The following is a 27,488-nucleotide window of genomic DNA, read 5'->3' on the forward strand; positions in this document are numbered from 1 at the left end:
TTTCAGGAGGGGAAGGCGCTGATGGCAGAGAAGCCAGAGACGGAGGCGATGGTCAAAGAGAAGCTGGCGTCCCTGAAGACGATGTGGGAGGACCTGGAGTCGACCACGCAGACCAAGGCCAAGTGTCTGTTCGACGCCAACAAGGCGGAGCTGTTCACTCAGAGCTGCGCCGACCTCGACAAGTGGATGGCCGGCCTGGACGGTCAGCTGCAGTCCGACGACTACGGCAAAGACCTGACCTCCGTCAACATCCTGCTCAAGAAACAGCAGGTGAGGAGCTGAGCGTCGACACAAACACTAACGAGGCCCGTGACGAGGTTCTGATCCGTCTGCTGTCGCTCCAGGCTTCAGTTTGACAGAACAGTTTCTCCTCAGTGAGATCCAGACCCTGAAGCAGAACTTAACATTTATTATCTAACTGAGTCCAGCACGGCTCCTCCCACGGCTTCACATGATCTTCACTAATCCCAGAATTAGTCTGAAGTCGTTGATGAAGCGCCCGAGGTGTTATTATCGCTACAGACAGCTGATCAGCTGGTCACATGATCAAATCAATCCAAATTAATTTGTGTTTAAAAGCTTTTAAATTCCTGAAGAGAGTCTGATAGTTTACAGTCATGCAGAGAGAGAGAGCAGACTAACCACGCTTTACATAATTCATACACGCACACACACACCACACACACACACACACACATACACACACACACACACACACACACACACACATACACACACACACACAATTTCATTAAAGTGTCAGCTGTGCACACTCTCTCACACAGCAGTTACATAATCTTTCATTTGATGTGTTACGAGGAAGAACTGTGTGTGTGTGTGTGCGTGTGTGTGTGTGTGTGTGTTCGTGTGTGTGTGTGTGTGTGTGGTGTGTGTGTGTGTGTGTGCGTGTGTGCGTGTGTGGAGTCTGGATGGTATTTTCAGTCTTTTAGAGCGGCTTCACTTCTCTTATCATCTGTCTTCTCTTCAGATCTGTGCTGTAATATCCTTTGAGTGTGTGTGTGTGTGTGTGTGCGCCGCTGTGTGTGTGTGTGTGTGTGTGTGTGTGTGTGTGTGTGGGAGAGAGAGTGATGAAGTGTTAGAGGGAGATCATTAGTGGAGTGTTTGATCCGTTAAGCAGAGAGAGGAGTGAATCCTCTCCTCCTCCTCCTCCTCCTCCTCCTCTTCCTCTCTGTTCCAGACTCCACCTGATTTTTGGAGGTTTTTACTCTGCAGCCTGTTTTGGGCTGTAATCACGTTTCCTCGCTGCTCGAGTCGATCGTCAGTTTTAGTTCAGACCTTTTGATTTTTAACATCACAGACGTTGAGACAGATCTCCACACTGCTGAAGAAGAGGAGGAGGATGATGAAGAGTCGAGGCCTCTGAACCGTCGCCGTCCTGTAAATCCTGTTTTTGTGTCTCTGTTGGGATGAGACTCTTCTGTTCAGCAGAATTTAATTCTGTTTTATTTTATAGGTTTAATTTGTAGTTTTATTACATTTTTATATAATTATTTTCTTATTATTACAATCTTTGTATCTCTAACAACATTTTTCTATTAATTTGTTCGTCTTAAAAACATTTTGAACGTATTTCTTTCTACTTTTTTATTTTTTATTTGATTTTGTGATTTTACTCTTTGCCTGTCCCGGAGCTGTCAGCTGCGTCTCACTGTCTTCTTCAGCGGTCATGACTTAGCTGACAGTTAATCAAACTACATTCACTTCCTGTCTGACCTGTAAACTGTTCTCCTGCAGATCCTGGAGAGCCAGGTGGAGGTGCGTCAGAAGGAGGTGGAGGAGCTGCAGAGCCAGTCTCAGGCCCTCAGTCAGGAGGGGAAAGGCTCCGAGGAGGTGGACGGACAGAGGATCAGCGTGGAGAAGAAGTTCCACTGCCTGCAGGAGCCACTGAAGAAGAGACGGGACCACCTGATGGCCTCCCGCGAGATCCACCAGTTCAACCGGGACGTGGAGGACGAGATCGTAAGTGGAGCGCCGGATCAGCTGAATGAGTCAAACTGAAACATGCAGAACTTCTGCACGTTTCACAGAAAAGCTTTCATTTATGGATCCATGAAAAAAGGAACCGGTCGCTCAGGTTTTAGAAGGGAAGTAGTTCTGATCAGTCAGGAGGGAAACAGCAGTGATGTCATCAGTGACAGAAGCATCGCAGCAACAGTTACTTTATGTTATTATTACATTACACCACAGATCTGACCTGTCTGTCTGTCTCTCTCTCTCTGTCTGTCTGTCTGTCTGTCTGTCTGTCTGTCTGTCTGTCTGTCTGTCTGTCTCTCTGTCTGTCTGTCTGTCTCTCTGTCTGTCTGTCTGTCTCTCTGTCTGTCTGTCTCTGTCTGTCTCTGTCTGTCTGTCTGTCTGTCTGTCTGTCTCTCTGTCTGTCTGTCTGTCTGTCTGTCTGTCTGTCTGTCTGTCTGTCTCCAGCTGTGGGTGGAGGAGAGGATGGCTCTGGCCACATCAACCGACCACGGACACAACCTCCAGACTGTACAGCTGCTCATCAAGAAGAACCAGGTACACACACACAGACACACACACAGACACACACACAGACACACAAACAGACACACACCTGAGGAACACCTGCATCATCTGGACTCTGCTGACGAGCTGCAGGTTGAACTTCTCCTCTCTGTGACCTCTGACCCTCACAGACTCTGCAGAAGGAGATTCAGGGTCATCAGCCGCGATTCGACGACATCTTCGAGCGCAGCCAGCACGTCCTGCGGGAGGACAGCCCGACGGCCGAGGCCATCCGCCAGCGGCTCGCCGAGCTGCAGTCGCTGTGGGAGCAGATCAAGAAGGAGACGGAGAAGCGTCACAGCCGGCTGAGCGAGGCCCACGAGGCCCAGCAGTACTACTTCGACGCCGCCGAGGCCGAAGCCTGGATGAGCGAACAGGAGCTCTACATGATGTCAGAGGAGAAGGCCAAGGTGAGGTCACAGGAGGGCGTGGTCAGAGTGTGGCGCTCCGTGTGGGTACAGAACCTGGTTCTTTGGTTTCGGTTCCTCAGTCGGATGGTTTCTATCACAGACTGTTTCTGCTCGTCTCTCCGTCGACACACGTGGTGATTTAAACTCAGTGAACTGATGGAAGCGATCGTCGACCTGTGAACACACGAGCTGTGAATTTGATCTGATATTTAGTTTTGGTTGAACAGGTAAGACTCTCAGCGTGTACAGATCAAACTCTCAGAGACTTCAGTGTTCATTCTGTCTCCGTCTGCAGTCGGTGGAGACGACGAGCTCTTATTGATTCTGTTCGTCTCTCTTTGTTTCACGTCGTCTTCTCCCGCGTCGCTCGTTTTAATCTGCTTCTCTGCTATTTTTGTCCTGAGAACATTATTATTTCTGTCTCTGTTTTCATGACTTTGCGTTTTATTGTGCTCTCTCTCTCCGGCTCTCGTCTCTCTTTCCTCATTCTTTACATTCCCAAACCTAAACCTGTCTTTCTGTTTTCTAAGAGATTTCCGTCTGCATGTCTTTCAGGACGAGCAGAGTTCAGTGGCCATGCTGAAGAAGCATCAGATCCTGGAGCAGGCGGTGGAGGATTACGCCGACACCGTCCACCAGCTGTCCAGCACCAGCCGAGGCCTGGTGGCCGCCGAACACCCCGACAGGTGAGGAGGGGATCCACAGGTGTAACGTAAAGAGACCCAGTTAGGATGAGGACAGTGAAATGATTAGATAACCCTTCATTCTTTGTCCTCCTGGTGCAGCGAGCGTATCGGGATGCGTCAGTCTCAGGTGGATAAGCTCTACGCCGGCCTCAAGGATTTGTCAGAGGAGCGTCGGGGGAAGCTGGACGAGCGTCTCCGTCTTTTCCAGCTCAACCGGGAGGTGGATGATCTGGAGCAGTGGATCGCTGAGAGGGAGGTGGTGGCCGGATCCCACGAGCTGGGGCAGGACTACGAACACGTCACCGTCAGTACAACACGCGTCTCTTTACGTCCTGATGTGTGTCGCTGAGTCCTGGAGAGTTTCTTTGGTTTGATCTTGACGTTCTTCCTTCTCCAGATGCTGCAGGAGCGTTTCAGGGAATTCGCCCGTGACACCGGGAACATCGGCCAGGAACGCGTGGACGGCGTCAACCGCCAGGCGGACGAGCTGATCAACAGCGGCCACGGCGACGCCGCCACCATCGCCGAGTGGAAGGACGGCCTGAACGAGGCCTGGGCCGACCTGCTGGAGCTCATCGACACCCGAACACAGATCCTCTCCGCCTCCTACGAGCTGCACAAGTTCTACCACGACGCCAAGGAGATCCTCAACCGCATCCTGGACAAACACAAGAAGCTCCCGGAGGAGCTGGGCCGGGACCAGAACACAGTGGAGACGCTGCAGAGGATGCACACCACCTTCGAACACGACATTCAGGCTCTGGGAACTCAGGTACAGTGAGAGCGTCAGGGGAGGATGTAGAGCTTTCTGTTTGCTGTGTTGATGTCCGAGCGTTCGACCCGTCTGAATCTTTCCCTCCACCTGTTGGATTTCAGGTGCGGCAGCTTCAGGAGGACGCGGTCCGCCTGCAGTCGGCCTACGCTGGAGACAAAGCTGACGACATTCAGAAGAGAGAAGGAGAGGTGAGCTTCAGCAAACAGAAAACACAAGAAGTTACGTAGAATTCAATCAGTAAATCTGAGTTTCAGTCTCACGTTTCTGTGTCTTTCTGACACGTGAGCTTGTGAACACTTCCTCGTCTTACTGATTGAATTGAAGAAGAATTGTCAGGCGCTGATGTTGATGACGTCACTGTGAAGCGATGGTCCTCATGCATGCTGCACTGCTGCTGCACTAACTCTGCGCTGGTCCTTCGCTACAGAAGAAAACAAAGCGTTTTAATTTGCAGACGTCAGATCTGCTTTCAGAGAGAAGAATCTGCTATAACATGAATAATTAGCTCGTTCCAGGTTGATAAAAGATGCCCAAACGTATAGTTCTGTTCTTTAAGTCATCCAAACTGATTTATTCATAACTGAAGATGATGAACACGTAATGAAGTCTTACAGGGCATGGTCAAAATACTGGGAACACCATGACGAAGCTAATGGTTCTGTAAACAGAGCGTCAGTGATTCTGATGAAAACTCTGGAGACTGAAACTAAAATAGGAAAATAAGTTCATGTTGAAGAACATTTTTTTAGAGGTTGAAAAGTGATTTCATGTCTCTAAACCAAATCTGACGCTCAACTAACTTTCAGCTGTGACAACAGACGTCACTCGCAGGTTTGTGAAGACCCAGGATGAAGCGGGCGGTACCGGGCTTCTTGGCAGCACCCGACTCCACTGATGGAGTTAAAAAAGTCAGCGAAGTTGTGTAAAGATATTCCAGTAAGGTTGATCACAGCTTTAAAACTGCCAAAATATCTGACTGTACATGAGCCAAGAGAAACAAACCAGAACCAGAACAGAGGGTCTGTGTTCAGTTCAGCCTCTGACTGCACTCAGCACTCACCGGATCCTCAGTTTCCTGCAGAGTCACAGCTCATCACTGTAGTTTGACTGAAGATAAATCAGCTTCTTTAATCCCAGAAGTTTAAAAAAACAAACTCTGACTCTTCCAGAGCTCACAGACACACCGCTCACACACTTAACCTTAAGGACACTGTTCCAACATAGGAACACCCTTCGTAAAAACAAATAGTTTTTTTGCTGATAGTTTTAAGCATCAGATCTTAACAGTATAAACTCACTGTTGGAAAGCTGAGACTGTCGTGATTATTTTAAGCCCAAACACAAAGGAAAAAAGTTATTTCCAGACCCTGTAATAACCTTCTAAACTCACCATGACACATTAGAAAGAGCCCTCTACCGCAAGAAGCAAGAATGCCTACAGACCTTCAGAGTGTTCCCTTTTTCCACAGCTACAACATCATGCCACAATTCTCTTTTCATCGTTCGCCAAGAGTCCATAGAATGGGAATATCCATGTCATTTTACCCAAAACTAGCTACAAGTGTCAAACCAGCAAGAAACCCCAGTCTCAAACTATGTGGGAGCTGTCATGCTTCTAATTTCGGTATGTCGTTTTGGAAAAAGAACCTTAAAATGGGGGCGTTCATTAAGTGGTAATATTGCCGAAAGTAAAGAAGTTTTAAAGTCAGGTAACACAGAACAGTTCTGGAGCTTCACAGTAAAACAGAGTTGCAGCGTTCTGCTGAACAACTGAAGCAGCTGAGACTTGATTTAAACATCAGAAGTCTCCATCAGCTCGTCTGCTGTGATCTCAGTCTGCAGGAGAGACACATCACTAACTGATCTCAGACCAGATCACTAACTGATCTCAGACCAGATCACAACATGACCTCCTCAAGCTGACAGTGTAAATGAACTGACGAGCTGTCTGGAGCCATTTTATGTTGTTGTTGTTTAAATCACGCCTCAGCTGCTTCGGTCGTTGAGCAGAATGCTGCTGAAACATTTGTCTCACTCCCGTCTGTCTTCCTCGAGTGTCCTCATCCATCTCTGTAAACTCTGCTTTACATAAAAACTACTTTTCTTCTGATTCTGTAAACCACCACTCCACGATTTTTCTGGGAAAATGTTGGCGAACAACATAGATTTCACCTCCACCGTGTCGTGTCAGAGCTTCTGGTCTCCGGACAGCCGACTGTTGATGATGATGAGCACTGAGTGTTTTTGATGGCGTTGTGTTTTGACCATTCCCTGTATGTCCATTTCCCTCCACATCCTCCCTGTCCACCCAGAAGAGAAAGGGAGAGGTGAGACTCCGTTTACCAAAAACATTGGCTTTGCATCAGCGTTCATTTCTGGCTGCAGTTTTAGAATTTCTTGCAATACTTCAACTAAAATGTTGATTAATTTTAGCAACATTTTAGTCATTTCCATGCAGTTTAGTTCTGGTCCGGTCTCTAATCACAGACCTGGTTATTAACAAACGCCTGCAGGGTTTGTTTTATATCTGACTCGGAGCTGTGTGGGTGAACGTTTACACAGACGTCAACTCATTTGTTCTCATTGAAAACTCACCTGATGCTGCAGGAGCTCCAATAAGTTGTAAACTCCACCCACCTGGGCCTCCGAGGAGGTTAAACAAACGCTACAGGTAGTTTGGGTCTGTTTGCTCAGTCAGTATTAAAACCTTCCTCTAGTTCAGCTTCTCTCAAATCAATTCCAGATCCATCTGTAGTGTGTCATGGCTGCCCTCAGCGGTGCAACCGAATGTTTTTGTTCACATTTGCTTTAAATTTAGTCGCTTCTTTAGCTGCCGACACGTTTCCATTAACTCTAACAGCGTCTCAGTGTCCGCTGGGTCTGAGAGGGAGGGAGGGATCCGTGTTAAAGGGATATTCCAGTGTAAATTTAATCCATGGTCTAAATCACCGTGAAACTGTGTTAGACTCCCTCTCGAGAGATCAAGTTAGCAGACCGCTAATTTACGGAGTTTTATCAACCTCAGAAACGACCGCACGACAACAATACACTGCAGTAAATGGATCCAAATATAAACCGCCACCAAAAAGCCACAAATAATGCTCAGAACAGCACCAAACTTCAGCAACAGTACAAATAGGGTCTCAGCACATAGTCCGGGGCATCTAACCTCCGCTAGCTTAGCTGGATTTCTACTGAAAAGCTGACTAAATTTACCACTCTTCTGCAGCAGCTTCCTGTTGACGGGAAGTCCCGACGAGTCGATTACCGAGTGCAGTAGAGTTCCGCAGCTCATGGATGAAAATGTATGATTATGACTCCATGGAAAAGCAATCAAAGTTCATATGTGTCTTACCTGCCAGTTTATAACAGTTATTATCGAGAGCGGACAGGGAAAAGAACGGAATTGAGCATTTCTAACCGCACTCGGTAATCGTCGCGTCGGGACTTCCCCGACCCGGAAGCTGATGGAGGAGAGTTGAAATCTGTTTTTAGCTTCACAATAGAAATCCAGCTAAGCTAGCGGAGGTTAGATGCCCTGGACTATGTGCTGAGACCCTATTTGTACTGTTGCTGAAGTTTGGTGCTGTTCTGAGCATTATTTGTGGCTTTTTGGTGGCGGTTTATATTTGGATCCATTTACTGCAGTGTATTGTTGTCGTGCGGTCGTTACTGAGGTTGATAAAACTCCGTAAATTAGCGGTCTGCTAACTTGATCTCTCGAGAGGGAGTCTAACACAGTTTCACGGTGATTTAGACCATGGATTAAATTTACACCGGAATATCCCTTTAATCACTGGAAACATTTCATTCGACCGATGCACCAAAAATATTAACACCAGTCATTCTGCAGCTTGTGAAGTTTGTTTCTTCTGCACCCTGAAACCAACCGGTGACGAGATGTTTAGGTAAATTCAGGTCACTGTCATCTTAGACTGTTAATTCTTATTTATCTACTCACAAACATTGATCACCTCCACACTCCCTGCTGATGGACAGTCTGCACGGGATGAGGAGATCATTTGATTCCCATGAATGAACTCTTAAAGCTAAATCAGAATTTATAGACGCCTGATGAATTGTTAGAGAATAGCTTGTAGCTGTCTGTGCTAATGATCTCCACCGCCTGCTAGCCTCACACACTCACTTAGCGAGTAGATGCTAACAGATTAATAGGTATTTAGCTTGCTAACCGTTAGCTGAAGTTAGAAGACTAAACTCTGCCTCGCTGTTCAGACAGCAGGTCATGGAGGAGTGTTGGTACGAACTGTTTTATTTACTGAGTTATTAAAGCAAACTGTCTCTTTCATGTCTGATTGGAGACTTACAATTAAAAAGCAATGAAAAGTTTAAAATCCTGCACCAGATCTGCAAACAGTTCTTGTAATGAAATGTGATTTATTGACCTTTATGAGCACTAAATGAACCTGGAATCTCGATGATCGTCGCACTCTAAACAGCTTATTGTCATGTTGCCCTCCCCGTACGTTGCGGATGCTTTTGCCTCTATTTGAATTTGTTGATTTTTATCTGCTTGTGTCCCATTTCTTTCTGTCCCCGGGCTGTTTTGCTTCAGTACAGAACCCTGGACCCGTGCGACTGACTGCACAATCTTTACAAAGACTGAATGTAAACGATGGTGTCGTCTGCATAATGAGAGAAACACAAATGCAACTAAACCTGAAAATAAGCATGTTTCAAAAATGGCGACAAATCAGGAAAACATTTCACCCAAATTAATGAAATCATTGTGAAATAAATCCAGTTTGTGATCAGTCTGCTTTCAGATGCTTCTCCATAAAGTGATCAGAAGAGATCAAACCTCAGACGAGATGGTTGGTGAATGAAAACCAGGTGAAACAGTGAGGACGTCTGTTGTCTTGAACTGTCTGTCGTCTCGTCCCTCTCAGGTTCTGGAGGCCTGGAAGAACCTGCTGGAGGCGGCGGAGGGCCGCCGGGTGAAGCTGGTCGACACCGGAGACAAGTTCCGCTTCTTCAGCATGGTGCGCGACCTGATGCTGTGGATGGAGGACGTCATCCGTCTGATCGAGGCCCAGGAGAACCCCAGGTGAGCACCACAGGTCATCCTCAAGTCGGCAGGAATAAATAGGCAACGACTGATTCCACACAAAGAATAAAGGCATTAAACCATTTGGTTACGCTGAGGAAAACATCTCTGCTGACTTCAGGCTTCACACCAGATTCAGAACCGGGTCTTAAATGTACAAAATGTCATTTCTGCTGCTAGTTTTCGGAGTGTTGTTAGCGGAGAGAGTCCGGGTCAGATCCAGACCTTGTTGAGGAATAAACACCCATCAGATTCTGCTCTGATCCAGACGGGACGAGAGCTCACAGATCACTTTGTACCTTTTGGGGTTAAAAAGTGTGTTTATGTTCCCTCCTGTCTATCAGCCTGACTGCAGCAGTAGACGCTGACGTGGTTTCGTTCGTGTGTTTCTCGATTGATTTCAGGGACGTGTCATCGGTGGAGCTGCTGATGAACAACCATCAGGGCATCAAGGCGGAGATCGACGCCCGCAACGACAGCTTCACCGCCTGCATCGAGCTGGGAAAGACTCTGCTGGCCAGGAAGCACTACGCTTCAGAGGAGGTGGAGACGCCTTCGTGTAGTTCAAGACAAACAGTTCCCTCAGAAAACCCTCAGAAAACCCTCAGAAACCCCTGCGTAGCAACATATTTAAAGATGGATTCATTAGATTTTAATTGAAAACTGATTTAATCTTAAGCTGGACTTCATCTTCTACATCACGTTATTTCTGACTTCAGATTTCCCTCCATGTCGTCACTTTGTTTTGCGTTCTTTTACAGTAATTTACATCAATTTCTGTCAGTATTTCGTTTTGAATTCAGTCTTTAACCGTATTTGTCAAATATCATCAGCAAAAACCAGAGCAGCTTAAAGTAAACAGTCGTAATTGATTTCAGGAAGACGCTTGTGATGTTTTCTACAGTATGATTTAGATGATTTGATGATGTTTCCATCTTTAACTCTTTTCTTAAATGTTTTCTCTCCTCAGATTAAAGAGAAGTTGCTGCAGTTGACAGACAAGAGGAAAGACATGATTGACAAGTGGGAGGACAGATGGGAGTGGCTGAGACTGGGTGAGTTCAGTCAGGACGTCAATTACAGAATGTAGATTATCGTTTGAATCAAATCTGGTGTAACGTGACAATGTGTGTGTGTGTTCAGTCCTGGAGGTGCACCAGTTCTCCCGGGACGCAGGTGTGGCCGAGGCGTGGCTGCTGGGTCAGGAGCCGTACCTGTCCAGCAGGGAGATCGGCCTGAACGTGGACGAGGTGGAGAAACTCATCAAACGCCACGAGGCCTTCGAGAAGTCGGCCGCCACCTGGGAGGAACGCTTCGCCGCTCTGGAGAGGCTGACCACGGTGAGACAGCACAAAACGCACAAACATTTGGATTTAAGGTCGGATTAACTAACTTAAAGGGATATTCCAGTGTAAATTTAATCCATGGTCTAAATCACCGTGAAACTGTGTTAGACTCCCTCTGGAGAGATCAAGTTAGCAGACCGCTAATTTACGGAGTTTTATCAACCTCAGAAACGACCGCAAGACAACAATACATTGCAGTAAATGGATCCAAATATAAACCGCCACCAAAAAGCCACAAATAATGCTCAGAACAGCACCAAACTTCAGCAACAGTACAAATAGGGTCTCAGCACATAGTCCGGGGCATCTAACCTCCGCTAGCTTAGCTGGATTTCTACTGAAAAGCTGACTAAATTTACCACTCTTCTGCAGCAGCTTCCTGTTGACGGGAAGTCCCGACGAGTCGATTACCGAGTGCAGTAGAGTTCCGCGGCTCATGGATGAAAATGTATGATTATGACTCCATGGAAAAGCAATCAAAGTTCATATGTGTCTTACCTGCCAGTTTATAACAGTTATTATCGAGAGCGGACAGGGAAAAGAACGGAATTGAACATTTCTAACCGCACTCGGTAATCGTCGCGTCGGGACTTCCCCGACCCGGAAGCTGATGGAGGAGAGTTGAAATCTGTTTTTAGCTTCACAATAGAAATCCAGCTAAGCTAGCGGAGGTTAGATGCCCCGGACTATGTGCTGAGACCCTATTTGTACTGTTGCTGAAGTTTGGTGCTGTTCTGAGCATTATTTGTGGCTTTTTGGTGGCGGTTTATATTTGGATCCATTTACTGCAGTGTATTGTTGTCGTGCGGTCGTTTCTGAGGTTGATAAAACTCCGTAAATTAGCGGTCTGCTAACTTGATCTCTCGAGAGGGAGTCTAACACAGTTTCACTGTGATTTAGACCATGGATTAAACTTACACCGGAATATCCCTTTAACTTTCTCCAGCCTGTCCAAGAGGAGCTGCAGCACTCGGCACCTCTTCACGTTTTATTCACAAACATGTTTGCAGAGAGACGTCCCACTGCCGAGCTTCAAACAGCCGACAGCAGAAACACAACAGGTTCATCAGTCAGTCGTCGTGTTGGTGTCACAGTCGTGGAGATATTAGACCAGATAATATTATGTAACTACATGATAGTGTGCTCAAATGTTCCGATAAAGACATGAGCTGATAATCCTCTCAGTAAATTAGCAGCCACGATGACGAGGATCTGAACACAATATTCATTATGTTCCTCGTTATATAACTGATTTCTGTTGAACTCCATCTGCATTATTATATCGTCCAGAATCGACTCGTGAATTTAGGAAACATGTAAATTCCCGTCAGGAGTTCTCTGTTCTGAGTCATGAGTGCTGCTGAAGGACGAGTGTGTGTTTCCTACATGAGGCTGAATGTGTTTGTGTCCAGATGGAATTACTGGAAGTGAGAAGAGCGCAAGAGGAAGAAGAGAAGAAGAGACAACCTCCGGCCGCTGAGGCCGAGCCGGGCGACGCTGCCGCTCAGCAGAGGTCAGAGTGACGACATCACACACACACACACACACACACACACACACACACACACACTCACACACACAGAAGGAGTGTGTGTGTGTGTGTGTGTGTGTGTGTTTGTGTGACAGAAGTCTGAATTCAAAGACATTTTGAATTTTTTGTTTAGAATCTGAATTGTGAAAAATATGTATTTTTTGTACAGAGAACCGAATCCTCTCCTATAAGTTGTGTATTTTTTATGAGGTGTGAAATCCAGGTGTGTGTGTGTGTGTGTGTGTGTGTGTGTGTGTCTGACTCTTTGTGTACTGTGTGTGTTTGCAGGGAGGGTGAGCCGGTGTCTCAGAACGGGCTGCCGTCCGATCAGGAGTCTCCCAGGGTTAGTTATCGCTCGCCTGCCTACCAGAAATACAGCAGCACCCTGCAGAGCCGCAGGCCTACAGCAGCACCCTGACACACACACACACACACACACACACACACCACACACACACACACACACACACACCACACACACACACACACACACACACACACACACACACACACACACACTAACCTTTGACCTCACGTAGACACACACCGTGATGTCGTGTTGTTTCCCTCGTCACACTTCACGGAGCCACACATGAATATTTCTGTGCTCATCGTTTGCTCGTCCTTCTCACTCATTAATCACTTATTATTTTATAAGCAAAGTTTGTTTAATTTTTGAAGGTGTCACACGTCTGAATGTATCTTTAACTTATGAGGATCGCTTTTGTTTGAATTATTAATATAATTACTTAACAAAATGAGGCAGGCGACAGGAAGCAGTGAGGCTGATGGAAAATGAAGTCTTAATGTGTGTGAGAGGACCAGTCAGCCTCCTCGTGGACTAATTAGTAGATAAAAGTAGCGTGTAGCTGTAATGGAAGGTGTCCATGTCCACCTGGATCCTCGTCTCCAGAAGTTTGGTTCACTGCTCACTGACATCTCTGAGAGAGAATATCCTGAACTTATCCAAAAAGGTCCGATAGCTTGGAGGATTTGTCAGTCACACCAGAACCGAGACGAGAAGTGAAATAAAGTTTTTAGAGGTAGTTTCCAGGAGAACTGCTCATTTAAATGTTTTGGGGAGAGATGTGTGATGTTTTGTACATTTTCATTTCCCCTGAAACAAAGATCCAGGTGGACACAGAAACATATTCAGTTCTGTTTCTGCTTCATAAAACTGAAGAGGAGCTTCCTGCAGACAGAACTGAGCAGCTACCTGAAAGTAGCTTAAATACATAAAAACATTAACGTCTCCTTTCAGTTTGTTGACTGGACACTTAGAATATTTACTTTTAATCTCTCTGACACATTTCCTTAAACTTACCAAACATTCCCTCTTGGACTCGATGGTTGAACGATGGTTTAAACTGAAAGACCAAACGGAGAATCAGCACATGAGACACGTGCACACAAAGTGATGTTAATGACTGAAACGTTTCAGTGTTACATGTTGAATCCTCGTCTGTGAGACTGTGAGAGCGACTGTGTTACGTTTATATGGGACCACAAAACACACATGAAGCCACAACTGTGTTTCTATCATTCCTCCTTTCATTTCTGTTTTCCCTCCTCCCTTCTTCCCCTCCTCACTCTCAGCCCGACGCTCCCGTCATCCTCTCCCCTCAGCTGTTAATGTTTCTGCTAGTTTACGTCATCATTTATAAACTCACCTACTGGAACATGAACACCTGAGAAGACAACAAACACACAACCTTCACTCAGAAATCAGGTTTTAAAGCCACAAACAGTCACAGTCAGATCTGTTCTTCACTTAAAGTTTTTGGACTTTCCTTAAAATATTTCTGTAGATTATATTTATCCCCGAAATGTAAACGAGGGCGTCATCTGCATAGCGAGATAGACGATAATGAAACAAAACAAAACATAAAATCACAGCAAATATAAATCATTTATTCATCAATGACAACAAATCAACAAACACCTTCTCTTAAAGATATCGAGGCCATTGTCAAATAATTGATGTCTTACTTTTATCGTCTTAAAATAAAGAATTTTAAGCTGCTACAGAAGAATCTTTATTTTACAACTACACAAAGTTTAGTTTGATCATTTACACCGACAGTCTTTAAATTGTTAAAATTTAATCACAGATTTATCCAGAGTTCAATATCAGAATGCTAAACTTGACAGTTTTTAAAAAATATAACATTTTGTCCGAAACAAAAATAGTTTCTAAAATAGAATTATAATGCATCTGTGTGTCGACAGCTATTTGGTTGAAGTTACTTCACAAGTGACCTGCAGTGATGAACTCACGCTGTATCTACCTGCCCAGGTGATACCTGTGTTTCATAGAGTGTCGTATGTTTACCACCGTGTGTTCATCACACATACGACAGTCACTCAGCTAACAGCACACGTTTCTTCATGTAAAACTGATTAACACATTATCTTCTCTCAGAGTTTTATGTTATTAACGAAGCTTAAACGATTTAAAAACACTGGAAAAAGTTGTGCCTTGATAATGATCAATTTATTTTTGTTTTGTTTTGTTTTGTGTACAGAACTGTAGCAGAGTTAAAGATTTGTTATGGAACATTTAAGTAAATTGATAATTGTTTGAGTAAACAACTTGATGATAAACTATTTTACCAAAAATAGTTCTTAGTTTTTTCACAGTACTACTAAAACATCTCTTGTAATCATACATCCAGTAAAATTATTATTTTTAGGAATGAATAAATTCACATCATCGGCGTACAGACTGACCGTGTTTACATCGTCTTCAGAATCATTCAACAACTTCATGTAAAACTGATCATCCATGAATCTACACACATCTACACATGTCCCTGTGTGTGTGTGTGTGTGTGTGTGTGTGTGTGTGTGTGTGTGTGTGTGTGTCACTGCGACTGTACTGTATCATCATCATGTTCGGTCTCTGTTGTTTTCACGGTTCATTGTTAACGTCTTTATTTCTCTTAATGGTTTCTTTCTGCATGTCCATCCAGCTCCTTCACACTAACACACACATTCCCCAATAAACCCTGTCGGAACCAATCGGTGCCGTCAGACCCACTCTGGTTTGTCCGTCCTTGTGTTATCCATGTGTAGTTGTCACTTCTCTTCATTCACAGTGTTGTTGTCCATGTTTTTTGTTGCACGCTATCACCATTATTAGCATTTCAGTTGAGTTTTCTGTCAATGTTGTTTTTTCTTCATCTCATGTTCTTCAACATTTTCCATCCCGGGGCTGTCGACAAAACCTGAACACATTTATGTACATAGAACTTTAACTCACGTCACTAAACAAGATATATTGATTATTTTACCAATTGTTTTTTGGAAGGAAGGTGCGTCTACATAGCTGCTGCTGTTTCCTGGTCGTTATTTTAAAGGAGTGAAAGTTAACTTTACAGAGAAAGAGTTGAAACGCTTTGTGTTGGCAGCTCAGCTCAGACTAGAAATATGGAGCCATAGATGGAAGAAGAAGTGTCTCTCCTGTAGTTTATTTTAAATCAGTTTAGACAACTTAAAGTTTAAACATATAAACTACAACTGCAGTATTATTAGAAATAAAGCTCACTACAGTTTATAACAACAGATCTTTTTAGAGCAGCCATGTTGGAAAAGACAATGAAACAGCTCAAGTGTCAGACTGTGTTTGAGAGCTGGATCATTGATGGTTCAGATAATCAATCAGACAAATGATCCTACAGGAATGTGGCTGATGCTAAAAGTAACGCAGTCGAACTGATTCAGAGTTAAAGTCTGTCCAGCTTCACTTTCTACGTCTGCTAAGCTGCAGAAAAATAGCTTTTACATTTAATTCTCATTAGGTGGTAATCAATAAAACATGTAATGATGATAGTAGAATTATGTGACAAATATTATAAACAGCAGCAGGACATCCAACACATTACAGTGTTTGGTAAAGACGCACATCATTTATTATTTCTGCACTGTTATCAGGAATGTTGGGACAGAAGCGACATTGATCAGAGCTCACCACTGTTCGGAGTGTCAAAGAGATAAAATGACCGTTGGGATTTGATCCAGTTCTTGAAACTGAATTCTTTCAGGAGTTCAAAGTACTCAAAGTCAGAAAGTAGTCAGGAATGCGAGATTAGATTGAACCATTTTACAGTCGCTCCAACACTTTAAAACGTATTTAACACCTCCAAGAACTGTTTGTTTGAAAAACTTCATATAAAAGATCTCTGGAAGGATCCAACCGTTGATTAGCCGTCGGAAAAGGTTTTTAGATGTTGTCCGACCCTCATCCAGCCCTCCGGATCAGTCGAGACAGTTTCCAATAAACTCTCACACGATTGGTCGAGCCTTCACCAGTCTGTAAATAAACGCTCCCAGGATCGGTCCAGCTCTCGCAGCCCTTCAGTTAACGCTCCCAGGATTGGTCCAACATAAAGAGCGTCCCGGTCCGTCCAGCCCTTGAAGAGCTCAGTAACAGGGTAATAAGCATCCGGTTGGCGTTGGTGTGGTGTGAAACAATAAAATCTGTTCTGATACTAGGCCAATCGCATCTCCCCTCACCTATAATGATGCCCAGCAATGAGTTCCAAGCAATTCTGTGGATAATTGTTTGAGATTTGTTTTGTGTTGTGTTCCTCCCAGCTGCTGGCTTCTCCCTCCTCCTGTCTGTCTTCACACTGTCCACCATGTTGTGTGTTCTGAAGTGATGTCGTGATCTGTTGTGCATGTTCTTAAACCAGTAATCAGTGCATGATCAGTACCGTGGTACCGCTCCGTGTCTTTTCTAATCAGTACTGGAATCCAGCGCTGAGCTCACGCAAGTTAATGCTGACAAACAAAAAGCTTGAAAATGCATTTAAAGGCTGTTTAAGGTCGAGTTCAGTGGAGTGTCTGAGATCAGCTGGTCGGGACTCAAGTCCACATCTGGTATCGTCTGGCTCCACTTTATGTAATCAAGACTTTTTTAACTCGATGTTGACATCTATAATTCACAGTTTAACCCAGAGTTAAGTCTAACAACATGATGAGCCGGTCCAGTGGATCTCCTCAGAGTTATGTCCACTAGAAGTGTTTTTGTCTCTGACAGGCTGAGGTCGTTATTCAAAAAGTTTCTTACAACTTCACAGAAACATTTCCCACAAAGAGACCTTTATGTCAAATAATACGTTTTTTGTAACTAGACACGTCTGGTTCAACGTTCTCCAAGACGACGAAGTTCAGAAAGAATCTATGAAGAACGGAGAAGACTTGTTTATCTTGTTCTAGGATCTTATTAAGGATAATATCCTTAATGTTGTCAGAAAGCCTCGAACTGTCAGAGACAAAGACGAACACCTTTAGTGGACGTACCTTTGACTCTGAAGGATAACACGGCAGCCATGTTGCATTCGTCTGCTGGACCGACTCAGAACTTTTTGTTAAGTGAATTATTGACACACCAAACACTACAATCTTTATCTGTTTCCTTCCAAACGTTATCTGATCAGACTTCTGAAGTATGTCTTATTTTACTGTACTGTATGTGACAGCTTCAATATATTAATGTCTTTTATTTTGGGTAGTCGGACAAAAACAGGCAGTTTGAAGTCACAACTGTCTGAATGTAACTTAACCAACCGGACGTGATTGTTTCCTTGACTGACTAAAGACTGGAGGCTTTCTCATGACTTATTAGTTATATTACAGTTAAAAACACATTAGAACTGCGTTTATGAAAGCGAGGCAGAGTCAAAGTCTCAGATAATTACCAAAGAAGAAGGTTCAGCAGCGTCTGTTCCCTCTGAGAGGACTGGAGGTGTTTCCACAGCCTGTGATTCTGCTCCGCTCCGCATGCTGCAGCTCTGATACGTCTGATTTACAGCTTCTGTCTGAGAGAGATCTTTAAAAATGACTTGGTGTGATCATCATCATCATCATCATCATCATCATCATCATCGCTCCTCAGTCGTCCTCTGACTCGTCTCTCTTCTGTTTCAGGATAATGTTGAAGGAGGCGAGCAGGTGAACGGGGTGTCGGAGCCCAGTCCAGCCGGGTCTCCCGGGGCGTCTCGCAAGGGCAAGGCCAGCCAGGCGGCGACGCTGCCAGCCAAGACCCAACCAGACGCCCCGACGTCCCAGCTGGAGGGCTTCCTGCACCGCAAGCACGAGTGGGAGGGGCATAACAAGAAGGCTTCAAGCAGGTAGGACTCGCCTGGTGCTGGTCAGACGGAGACACATCAACAAGGTTCTGCTTTAGGTGGACCACATGATGGGCTTCATCCTCATGACTGAACTTCACCCTCAAAGACCTTCAGTACACAGAAAGTGTCCGTTGTTCTGAATGTTTGCTGACTGTAGGAGAACTCGTCCGTGTGCTTTTAAAAAAACGATTTCAAGTGTTTTGGCTGCTGTTTTTTTAAACATCTGGTAAATTCATCCATTCTCAGACAAATCAGATATAAAGTTTGGACTTTAAAGGAGCCAGACTTAGATTTAAGGTTCTGCTGAATCAGATGACGTCTGAATGAATACATAAAGAGTCAGACGATCCAGAACTTGTTCCAGGTCTTTGAGGGTTAATCCACATGGATCTGTTTAGAAACTCTCATCACACAGAACAGACTCAAACTGAACAGAATCTGTGACGCTCTCCTCTGTGGAGGAATCGATGGCTGATCGGACTCTCGCTGCGTCTCTCTGCAGGTCGTGGCACAACGTGTACTGTGTGATCAATCAGCAGGAGATGGGATTCTATAAGGATCAGAAGAGCGCCAGTCAGGGAATCCCCTACCACAGCGAGATCCCAGTGAGCCTGAAGGACGCCGTCTGCGAGGTGGCGCTGGACTACAAGAAGAAGAAACACGTCTTCAAACTCAAGTGAGCGTCCCGACGGTGGATACGGTCTCTGTTAGATGACGGCGACACTGAGCTGTGACTAAAAGTCTAATTGAGGAAGTTGAAGTATAATTAGATATTTACTTGTTTTCATCTTAACAGAGCTCGAGGTCACATCATGACATTACTGAGCATATGAACCCAAAACACGTTTATAGATTCAGTGTGTCGCATATCAAAGAAGAGAGCCTCTGCAGAACTCCCCTGAGAATCTCCATGTTTTTAAGTTTTCTTCAGCCTCACAGTGATCCAGTGACAGTCGTCTGTATTTACATGAGCGCGCTGCTAACATTAGCTGCTAAAAGCTAATTCGGCTTCATTTCTTGAATGGTGCCAATTGACCACAATGTATATTGATGTTCTCTTAAGTTGTAGCATGCTGCTAAAACCATCCCTCAAGTTATAGAAACCATTGTTCTGAACCTTAAAGCATGTTTATCCCCTGAGAAGACGTCAGACATGAGTAACAACAGTGACCTTCAGTGTCAGACTTTGTGCCGAGATAACAGGGAAGGAAAACATTTATACAACCGATAATTAATGTTTTAGGTCAGGAGAACATCTGAGACTGAACCTGACAGTTACTGAGCTGTAAAACCAAAACTAGGAGCTGAAAGAGGCTGAAAGAGGCTCGGTACAGCGGCAGAGTTTGTGTGGATCAGAACTTATCGATGAAGCTTAAAGTGATTTAACACGTTCTCTAACTTCACAGGATTACTGACGGGAACGAGTATTTGTTCCAAGCCAAAGACGACGTAAGTTAAAATCTCTTCACCATCATTTTACTGAATCCTCCCTCACATGTCTGCTCCAGTAACAGAGTTATAGTTCTGATATTAACAACATTATTCATTTTATCCCTTGAACACACAAAGATGGCATTTTGTTTGACTTAGATTTTTTATTTTTCATTTATTTTAATTCAGTTTAATAATCTTTTTTATTTTGTTTTGTTCTTAAGATTTTTTCTGTCATTTTATTTTAATGCGGTTTAGATTTTCCGTTTTAGCATCAAACAGTTATTATTTATTTATCTATTTATTAACCTTTTTATTTATTTATTTATTTATTTATTTATTTATTTACTTATTTACTTACTTACTTACTTACTTATTTAATATGTTATTAAACAATGATTAACTTTTATTCCCCCTGTTAGTAAAAGTGCATACACAAATAATAAATCACTCCATAGTGTCATTGTTAACATATTTAAGTGTTTATTAATATATTACGCTGAATAAATATATAATGAATCACATTTTTTAAAAGTTATTGTACTTTAATAAACACTTATTGTCTTTATTGTGTTCAGGTTCATCATATTGTGTCATCAAACATTAATCAAATGTTTGTAAACTATTTAAATGATAATGAAGCCGTCACCATGACAACAGTTACTCCTCCCACCAACCCCATCACTTCCTGTCTCCCGCAGGAGGAGATGAACACGTGGATCTCGGCCATCTCCGCCGCCATGTCGGGTGACAAGGTGGAGGTCACCCCCAGCAGCCATAGCACGCCCGCCCCCGCCGCACGCGCTCAGACGCTGCCGGCCTCCGTGGCTTCAGCGACGGCCGAGTCCAGCCCGGGCAAACGAGAGAAGGACAAGGAGAAACGCTTCAGTCTGTTCAGCAAGAAGAAATAGACACTCCCGTTTCCCTCCTCTTCCTCTTCCTCTTCCTCTTCCTCCCCCTCCTCCTCCTCTGGTGCTGTTTGGGGTCGCTCCTCATTGTCGATCCATCTTTGGTCAGATTTGTGTTGAAGATGTCAACTGACCGAGTGTTCGAGTCAGATCGTAGCAGCTGATACTGTAACAGAACGACTGCTCCAGATGTAAATGGTTTAAAATTTAATCGTCATAAATTGCAGATAATAAAATAACATCAGCGTAACAGGATGAAGAAGAACATCCTTCATCACCACATTCAGCTCCTCACAGATGTGGACAGTTCCTACAGTATCCTGCTGTCGAATTAAAATCCCAAACAGCCGCTCTCTTCCTGTCCCTCTTCCTCTCCCCCTCCCTCTTCCTCTTCGTCTTTCCTCCTCCTCTTCCTCTCAAAGCGTGACTCCAGCATGCAAGCTCCGAGCCAAAACTCTCCACTCTGTGCCTATCAACCGTCCGGTCTGGCTCAGAGCTACAGTTCAGCTACAACTCACCTCCTGTTTCCTCTGTTCAGTTTTTGTAAGATAAGGAGCAGGAAAAAAGAAAAAAGAAAAAAAAAAAGTTTGGATTTGAAGGAAATAAAAATTAAAATGGGGTCTGCAAAACGCTTCAGGCAGCTGCTGTCATCCAATCAAAAACCCAGAGTCTGCCGCTGAACAACAACACGTAGAGGAGTTCCCTCCATGTTCCTGTTTCTTCTTCTTCTTCTTCTTCTTCTTCTTCTCGCTATTATTTGTGTTTTTCTCTCCGTTTGGTTTCTCTTCTTCTCTGCTTTCTCATCATCCAGCTTTCTCGTCGACTAACTGCCTTCTGTGGGTTGTGTTTACGCTCCCGAGTCGTCTCAGTTTCATTTTGTTCTCTTCTGTTTTTATTTTTGGGAAGTTGTAGGTAGTTCCTGTTAAGGGTCCATCCTCAGTTTTTTTGCGAGGCCTTGTCTTTGCAAGATGACGTGTATCCCTCTGTAGTGGGGAAAACTGAGACCACGGCGGGGTAAAACTCTGAAATTACACCTCTCACATGTTTGTGATCTGAGCGGAGACGTCTGAAACTTTGGGAAAGTTTTAAAAAAGTGCGGAATGAAGTAGAAAACACACATTTTGTGCACTGAACACGTGAATAACTCTGCTCTGCTCTCGGCTGGTTAATAATCCTCCTGATGTTTCGGTGCTGTCTAATTCCTGCAGCACTGCAGAACCAACAGGACGCAGCTGTAATTTGGAGCGTTACCCTGCGGTGCTTTGAACTGTATGTATAACTTGTGTATAACAAACTGTTAAAGAATAAACCTGTGTTTAATTTTCACCTATTATTGTTACTACTAATAAGACCGACCGACCGTCATAAGCTTTGTTTAATTAAACTCTCTGAATCCTAACGACGTGTACACTTAACAAATCTAAATGAAGGAGCTGTCGAGCCGGCGCTGATCCGCCTCGACGGGGAATAAATAACTAAGACCAGTAAGAATGTTTGTTAACTCAAACTTTAAAAAGCATCCAGTAAGTTTTATTTTCTACTCTTTACATTTTGTTTGTGAGACTTTTACTTTGCTGTTAGTTTCCTGGAATATGTTTTTGTTTCCTGCCGTCTGTATTTTCATGTCTAAGATTTATTTAGTCGGACAAGTACGGAGACGTAGATGTACTATAAACAAAACTACTCTAAGCATCGCTGTTTAAGTGGACAAGTTGGCTCTAAAAGCATTTACTGGAAGTGAGTTATGTTGCAGAATAATGGTCGCTTGCTTGTTGGCTTCAGCACGTTTGTTTCTTTTAAGATTTCAGACTCGTGTCACCGACGACCTCGCGGTGAAATCTGTGGAAGTTCTGTAACGACAAAACAAACAGAAGAGATTTGAGCTGATAGATGATTTTTAACAGTGTAATTGTGACTTTTATCAACTCTGTCACGTTATTTTTGAATGTGAATGCTGCAGTTTTAGTGCCGAAACTTTCAGAACACTTTGACACAATCAACTAATAGTGAAAACATCAGGAACAAGCTGGTCTGGAGGTGTTTGGGCACTCAAACACCCGACAGATGTTTGAATCAGACAGAAGTGGATTAAGGCCAAACAACTTTTTCCTTAAAAATTTGGGGAAAAAAGTCTAAAATGTTTGTTTAAAGTCAGAATTGGCCCTCATCCTTTTCCGTAGAATCTAGCCAGATTGTCACCGTATCCGACAATCACCCACCCAACTGATTGTACGACTCCAGCAGCCTGAGGTGAACGTTTTATTTTGAAAAGGTGAGTTTAGATTTAAAACAATTCAAACTTTAACGTCGTCGTTGAAGCTGAATTTCTTCTGTGCTCGTTGTGATTTTGTCGTTATCTAACTTCCGACCTCCCAGGAGGAAAAACACTGAATCTAAACGGCAGCACTGAGCCCCAAAGTGTAAACAAAATTGTGGGTGCGTTTGTTTTTGCCACAGCTGTGATGGTGGTGGGGTCGGGCGGGCGGGGCTAAAACACCTGACGTAAGGGAGAACTCCTCGCTCTGATTGGTCCTGAAATGGTTCCTGTTTTTGTTTCTTTTGCTTCATCTTCCGGCAGTTTGATAAATATAGTGTGCATTCCTCTGTCACTGTAACCATAGTAACGAGATATTTCTTCATATTGCACAATCAACGATGCCACGATGGGGGGTGGGCGGGGTCGGGTTGGGTTGGGTTGGGTGGTGGGCGGGGCTTGGGGTTTGTAGGTGAGGTATTGAGTGTGATGTGGACCCGGGGGTCACCGCTAGTTGGATCTGCACCCGTAGACTTCTTCTCCCCATCTCTGTTACATATGTGCAAAAAGCCATTAAAATGCTTTTAAAATGAAACTCAGCGACTCCGTGTGTTCCTCCTGTGTGTGTGTGTGTGTGTGTGTGTGCGTGTGTGTGTATGTGTGTGTATGTGTGTGTGTGTGTACAAACAAACATGAAATGGTTCCATGTAGCTCAACATGTCTGCTGTCTCTGAGACCCTGGACTACACGTCAACATGAGGTCGAGCTCCTGCATCCACTTCAGACGGCTGCATGCTAACACTGTTAGCTCAGCAGCTACAGTGAAGATTTCAGGTTAAAAGGTGTAAATCAGAAATTCCTTCATTCATCCCACAAACAGGGAAATATGTGAATAACGTCAAATCAGTTCAGTGTTTCCTGGTCTGTTGTCGTACGCCTCTGACCCAACATGAACCCCGAGGTCCAGCTTTGTGAAATTCTCGAAAAAGTGTCACTACGAATAATTACCAGTGGACTCCAAACGGCCCGAAACATGCTCCTAAACACCTCGAGGAACAATTATGTGTGTGTGTGGAAGCCCACTGTTGGTAATTCCTTTAAAAAAGTTGAAAGAACACATTTGAAGTAATATTATAGCAAAAGATCTTAAAAGAAGCTTTTCTATTAAATGTTTTGTTTTTTAAAATGACAGAAACAGAAGGTCCCCTCTTAGATAGTAGAGACATGTAGTGCCCTGTTGGTTATATTGACATGAATGTGTGTTTATGTGTGTGTGACTGCGGGGAGGGAGGATTTGTCAGGATTATGAACTCCTTGCAGAGACTGTTTAATTAAACAGCCTGTTCAGTTCATCAGCATTAATCAAACATCATGTAGACGAGCTGAAGACGCTTCAGACTCGATACAGAAGAGCATTAAATCAGTTTTCTGAAAAAAAAGTCAGCATTCCTAAATTCCAGAAAAAGTCAAAAATCCTTAAAGTGACTTGAGTCAACTTCCATGTTTATAGACTGATTTATAGTTTTATTAAAAGTTATATTTAATAGTTTTACTGACTTTAGATTTGTGACGATGACATTAAGAGTCAGAACTCTTCTGTAAATGTAAATGAAATATATTTGTGCATTTGTGTTTTAAACAGTGGAATCATATTATTTCACCAGGCTGAACTGTATTAAAATAACATTTCAAGATGGATTATATTCTAATATTATACAGTACAGCCATACGTTTGCTGAATGAACAAGAAGGTCCAAATAATGCAGAATGAGTCAGAGACAGAGTTTCACAGAGTTTATAAAGTGTCTCCAACTCAACAACTCACTAAACTGACACATTTGTTAAGGGAGTCTGGGGACTTTCTCCACGGGGACAAAGAAGTAGCCTATATTGTTACTGTTTAGTGTCTTTGTAACATGTGACATGTTTAGATCAATAACATGTTTCTTCTTTCATAAATGGAGTGTAAATGGTGAAATCAGTGTAAACAGTGTGTTCAAACAGCTGATCAATGTTGGCAGGTAAGACTTTAGCACTTTAGACACAGAAGCAGACAGGCTGGTACAGACATGCTGCCACAAACTGACACTTTTTACAAGGAGAACAACAACTTCAGCTGAAAGATTTAATGCTGAATTTACAATAAGGACACAATGAGTTACAATCTGTCACACACACAGTTTCACTACGTTAGAAAGTTTGTTTTAACTCAACAACTCTTAAAATCACCACATTTGTTAATGGAGTCTGGTGATGTTGTGTTACTGGTTCAATGAAACAGACTGTGTTCACAAACATCTGCAACTTACAGGTCAGTGTCTTCTCTGTTTTGGCCACAAGATGGCGCCAGATGACCAGATGGATGTGCGCAGAGATGACAAGTCAAAGTGTGTGTGTGTGTGTGTGTGCTTGGGCGTGTGTGTGATTCTAGTATGTTAGTCAGATGATCGATCAATAAATGAACTTCTTATTAAATCTATAACATTGATCAACTCTTGACTTCTCTCCCTCCCTCCGGAACCACGGACAGCTCCTCCCCCTCCTCCTCCTCCTCCTCCTCCTCCTCCTATTTGTAGTTTTTCACTCCTCTGATAAAAACACATGAATGATGATGAACACAAAAAAACACAAAGTCCCACAATCCTCTGCGGCCGTGCGTCGTCTCCAGCGGAGCCGGGGTGTTTTCTCTCCGTGCGTCACGGTTACCTCCCGAGCGCGAGCTGCACAAGCGCGTGACAGTCCACCACAATAAGACCGGAAGTGTGGGAGATTTGACCTTCAAAGTAAAAGCCAGAAGTTAACAGTCACATTAATTAGTTCAGATTATTATTAATGCTTCAGTTTGTTGCGCAGGATGACGTCACACTGTATAAAATACACGCTCACAGTTACAGGACGACGTTTAAAATGAAAGATATGGTGTTAATGTGTTACTCTGGTGAAAAGTACTCGAGTAAAAGTGTCAAAGTATCTGATAGGAAATGTATTCAAGTATCAAAAATACCAGTAAAAGTAACTGATACTTAGATTTATATGTCTGTTCGGGTCGACTGATTATTGGATCAGTGAGTTTGATTATAAATTAACTGCTGATGAAATAAATTAAATCAACTTGGTAACTAAAGTAACTAAAGTACTAAAGTAATCAGATACATACAGTGCAGTGTGAGGCAGCAGAAAACAGGAACACTGCAGTAAATGTATCTCAAATTGTATTTTAATCCAGTACTTGAGTAAAAGTACTCAGTTACATTCAATGTAAAGGGAGCTCTGTGCAGCTGCCTCCTGAGTTTTATTTTGTAGGCGCCTCGCCGGAAGCCGTCGGTGTGTTGTGACTCCTGCTCTCGCGCTGGAGCATCACAGTTGTGAGCCTCGGCGGTCAGGGAGGGTCCATCAGTCCGGAGCTGTGACAGCTGAGCCTGCCTGTCTGTCCGTCCGGCCGCCTGTCTGTGTCTCCACCTGTCCGCCTGCCTGTCTGTCTGTCCGCGGGTGGAGGCTCGGCTGCAGCGGGAGGATGCTCTCCTCCTGCCGGGAATCAGGACTTCCCTCTCGCGTCCTCCGGCCGGGATGCTGCGGTGTGAACCCGGGGCTGCGCTCCTCCGCTGCCCGCTGAAGTTGCCTCCTCTGCGGGGATTAAACTCGTGCTCGTGCCGCTGCCTCCGCTCGGCTCTCTCCGGAACTACCCGATCATCTGACAGAGGAAATAATCCGCCTCTGTGGTTCTGAGGTTCTGGGTGTTTTCCGTCCTCTGGACTCTGCTGGATGTTCCTCCCGCACAGATTTGTGAATGGGTCTGTGAGCCGCCGCACGTCCAACGCTCCTGTGCGTTATTGCGCGGAGGCGATGATGTGAACGCACCGGGGAACCGGAGCGAGAAGCACCGGCGGGCTGCGGGGAACCATGGCCGAGGATTAGCGTGAGGAGGGATTATATTTCCAGGAGCAGAAGCTCCATCAGCGGCGAGGCTTTTGTTTCATGGTGGGTTTCATTTTTTTTTATTTTTAAAATAATTTTTCGGACAGAACTTTCCAGACGCGTCCGGATGTTTCCTCTTTCTGTTTCTCCATATTCTGTTTGAAATCATCCTTTAACGCCTGAAGGCGGAGAACAGAACCAGAATGTTCTGATCAGGACCAGAGGACCACAGATGTGTTCGGATCGAATCAGAGTCAAAAGTTCATGTGGCGTCTGAACTGAGCTTCAAACTCTGTAGAGGACAAACACACTGATGATGATGAAGAAGCTGCTCAGCTGATAAACAGTTCAATTAAGAACTTTATAAACCCTGCTGAGGTCCGATCACTGATCAATATCTGTAAATCACCAGGAGAAGTTTGTTTATGTTGTAAAAATACACGATGTTTCAGGATTCTTGTTGTGACGAGTCGTAACAATTAAACATCATAT

The 27,488-nt window shown here is 44.0% G+C and overlaps 1 protein-coding gene across 5 annotated transcripts in view; it reads left to right on the forward strand.

Moving 5' to 3' along the window:
• LOC115597160 (spectrin beta chain, non-erythrocytic 1) overlaps positions 1 to 22,153 on the forward strand; it is a 57,998-nt gene extending 35,845 nt beyond the window's left edge. For 2 of the 5 annotated variants that reach the window (XM_030442894.1, XM_030442892.1), the window contains exons 26-44: positions 7 to 270; positions 1,756 to 1,980; positions 2,440 to 2,529; positions 2,670 to 2,948; positions 3,504 to 3,634; positions 3,734 to 3,938; positions 4,032 to 4,406; positions 4,511 to 4,597; positions 6,722 to 6,736; positions 9,320 to 9,477; positions 9,882 to 10,020; positions 10,448 to 10,532; positions 10,621 to 10,817; positions 12,236 to 12,336; positions 12,643 to 12,697; positions 18,286 to 18,488; positions 18,991 to 19,164; positions 19,895 to 19,937; positions 20,621 to 22,153. In XM_030442894.1, coding sequence (XP_030298754.1) covers positions 7 to 270; positions 1,756 to 1,980; positions 2,440 to 2,529; positions 2,670 to 2,948; positions 3,504 to 3,634; positions 3,734 to 3,938; positions 4,032 to 4,406; positions 4,511 to 4,597; positions 6,722 to 6,736; positions 9,320 to 9,477; positions 9,882 to 10,020; positions 10,448 to 10,532; positions 10,621 to 10,817; positions 12,236 to 12,336; positions 12,643 to 12,697; positions 18,286 to 18,488; positions 18,991 to 19,164; positions 19,895 to 19,937; positions 20,621 to 20,830 — 3,036 coding nt within the window. In that variant the 3' untranslated portion in view covers positions 20,831 to 22,153. Of the gene's footprint in view, positions 1 to 6; positions 271 to 1,755; positions 1,981 to 2,439; positions 2,530 to 2,669; positions 2,949 to 3,503; positions 3,635 to 3,733; positions 3,939 to 4,031; positions 4,407 to 4,510; positions 4,598 to 6,721; positions 6,737 to 9,319; positions 9,478 to 9,881; positions 10,021 to 10,447; positions 10,533 to 10,620; positions 10,818 to 12,235; positions 12,337 to 12,642; positions 12,790 to 12,842; positions 14,817 to 18,285; positions 18,489 to 18,990; positions 19,165 to 19,894; positions 19,938 to 20,620 lie in introns of those variants that run through there. The other 3 variants (XM_030442895.1, XM_030442893.1, XM_030442896.1) reach the window with 2 other exon arrangements.
• Positions 22,154 to 27,488: the final 5,335 nt, after the last annotated feature.

This window comes from Sparus aurata, chromosome 15 (genome assembly GCF_900880675.1).
Source record: "Sparus aurata chromosome 15, fSpaAur1.1, whole genome shotgun sequence".
In the NCBI taxonomy this organism is placed as follows: Eukaryota; Metazoa; Chordata; class Actinopteri; order Spariformes; family Sparidae; genus Sparus; species Sparus aurata.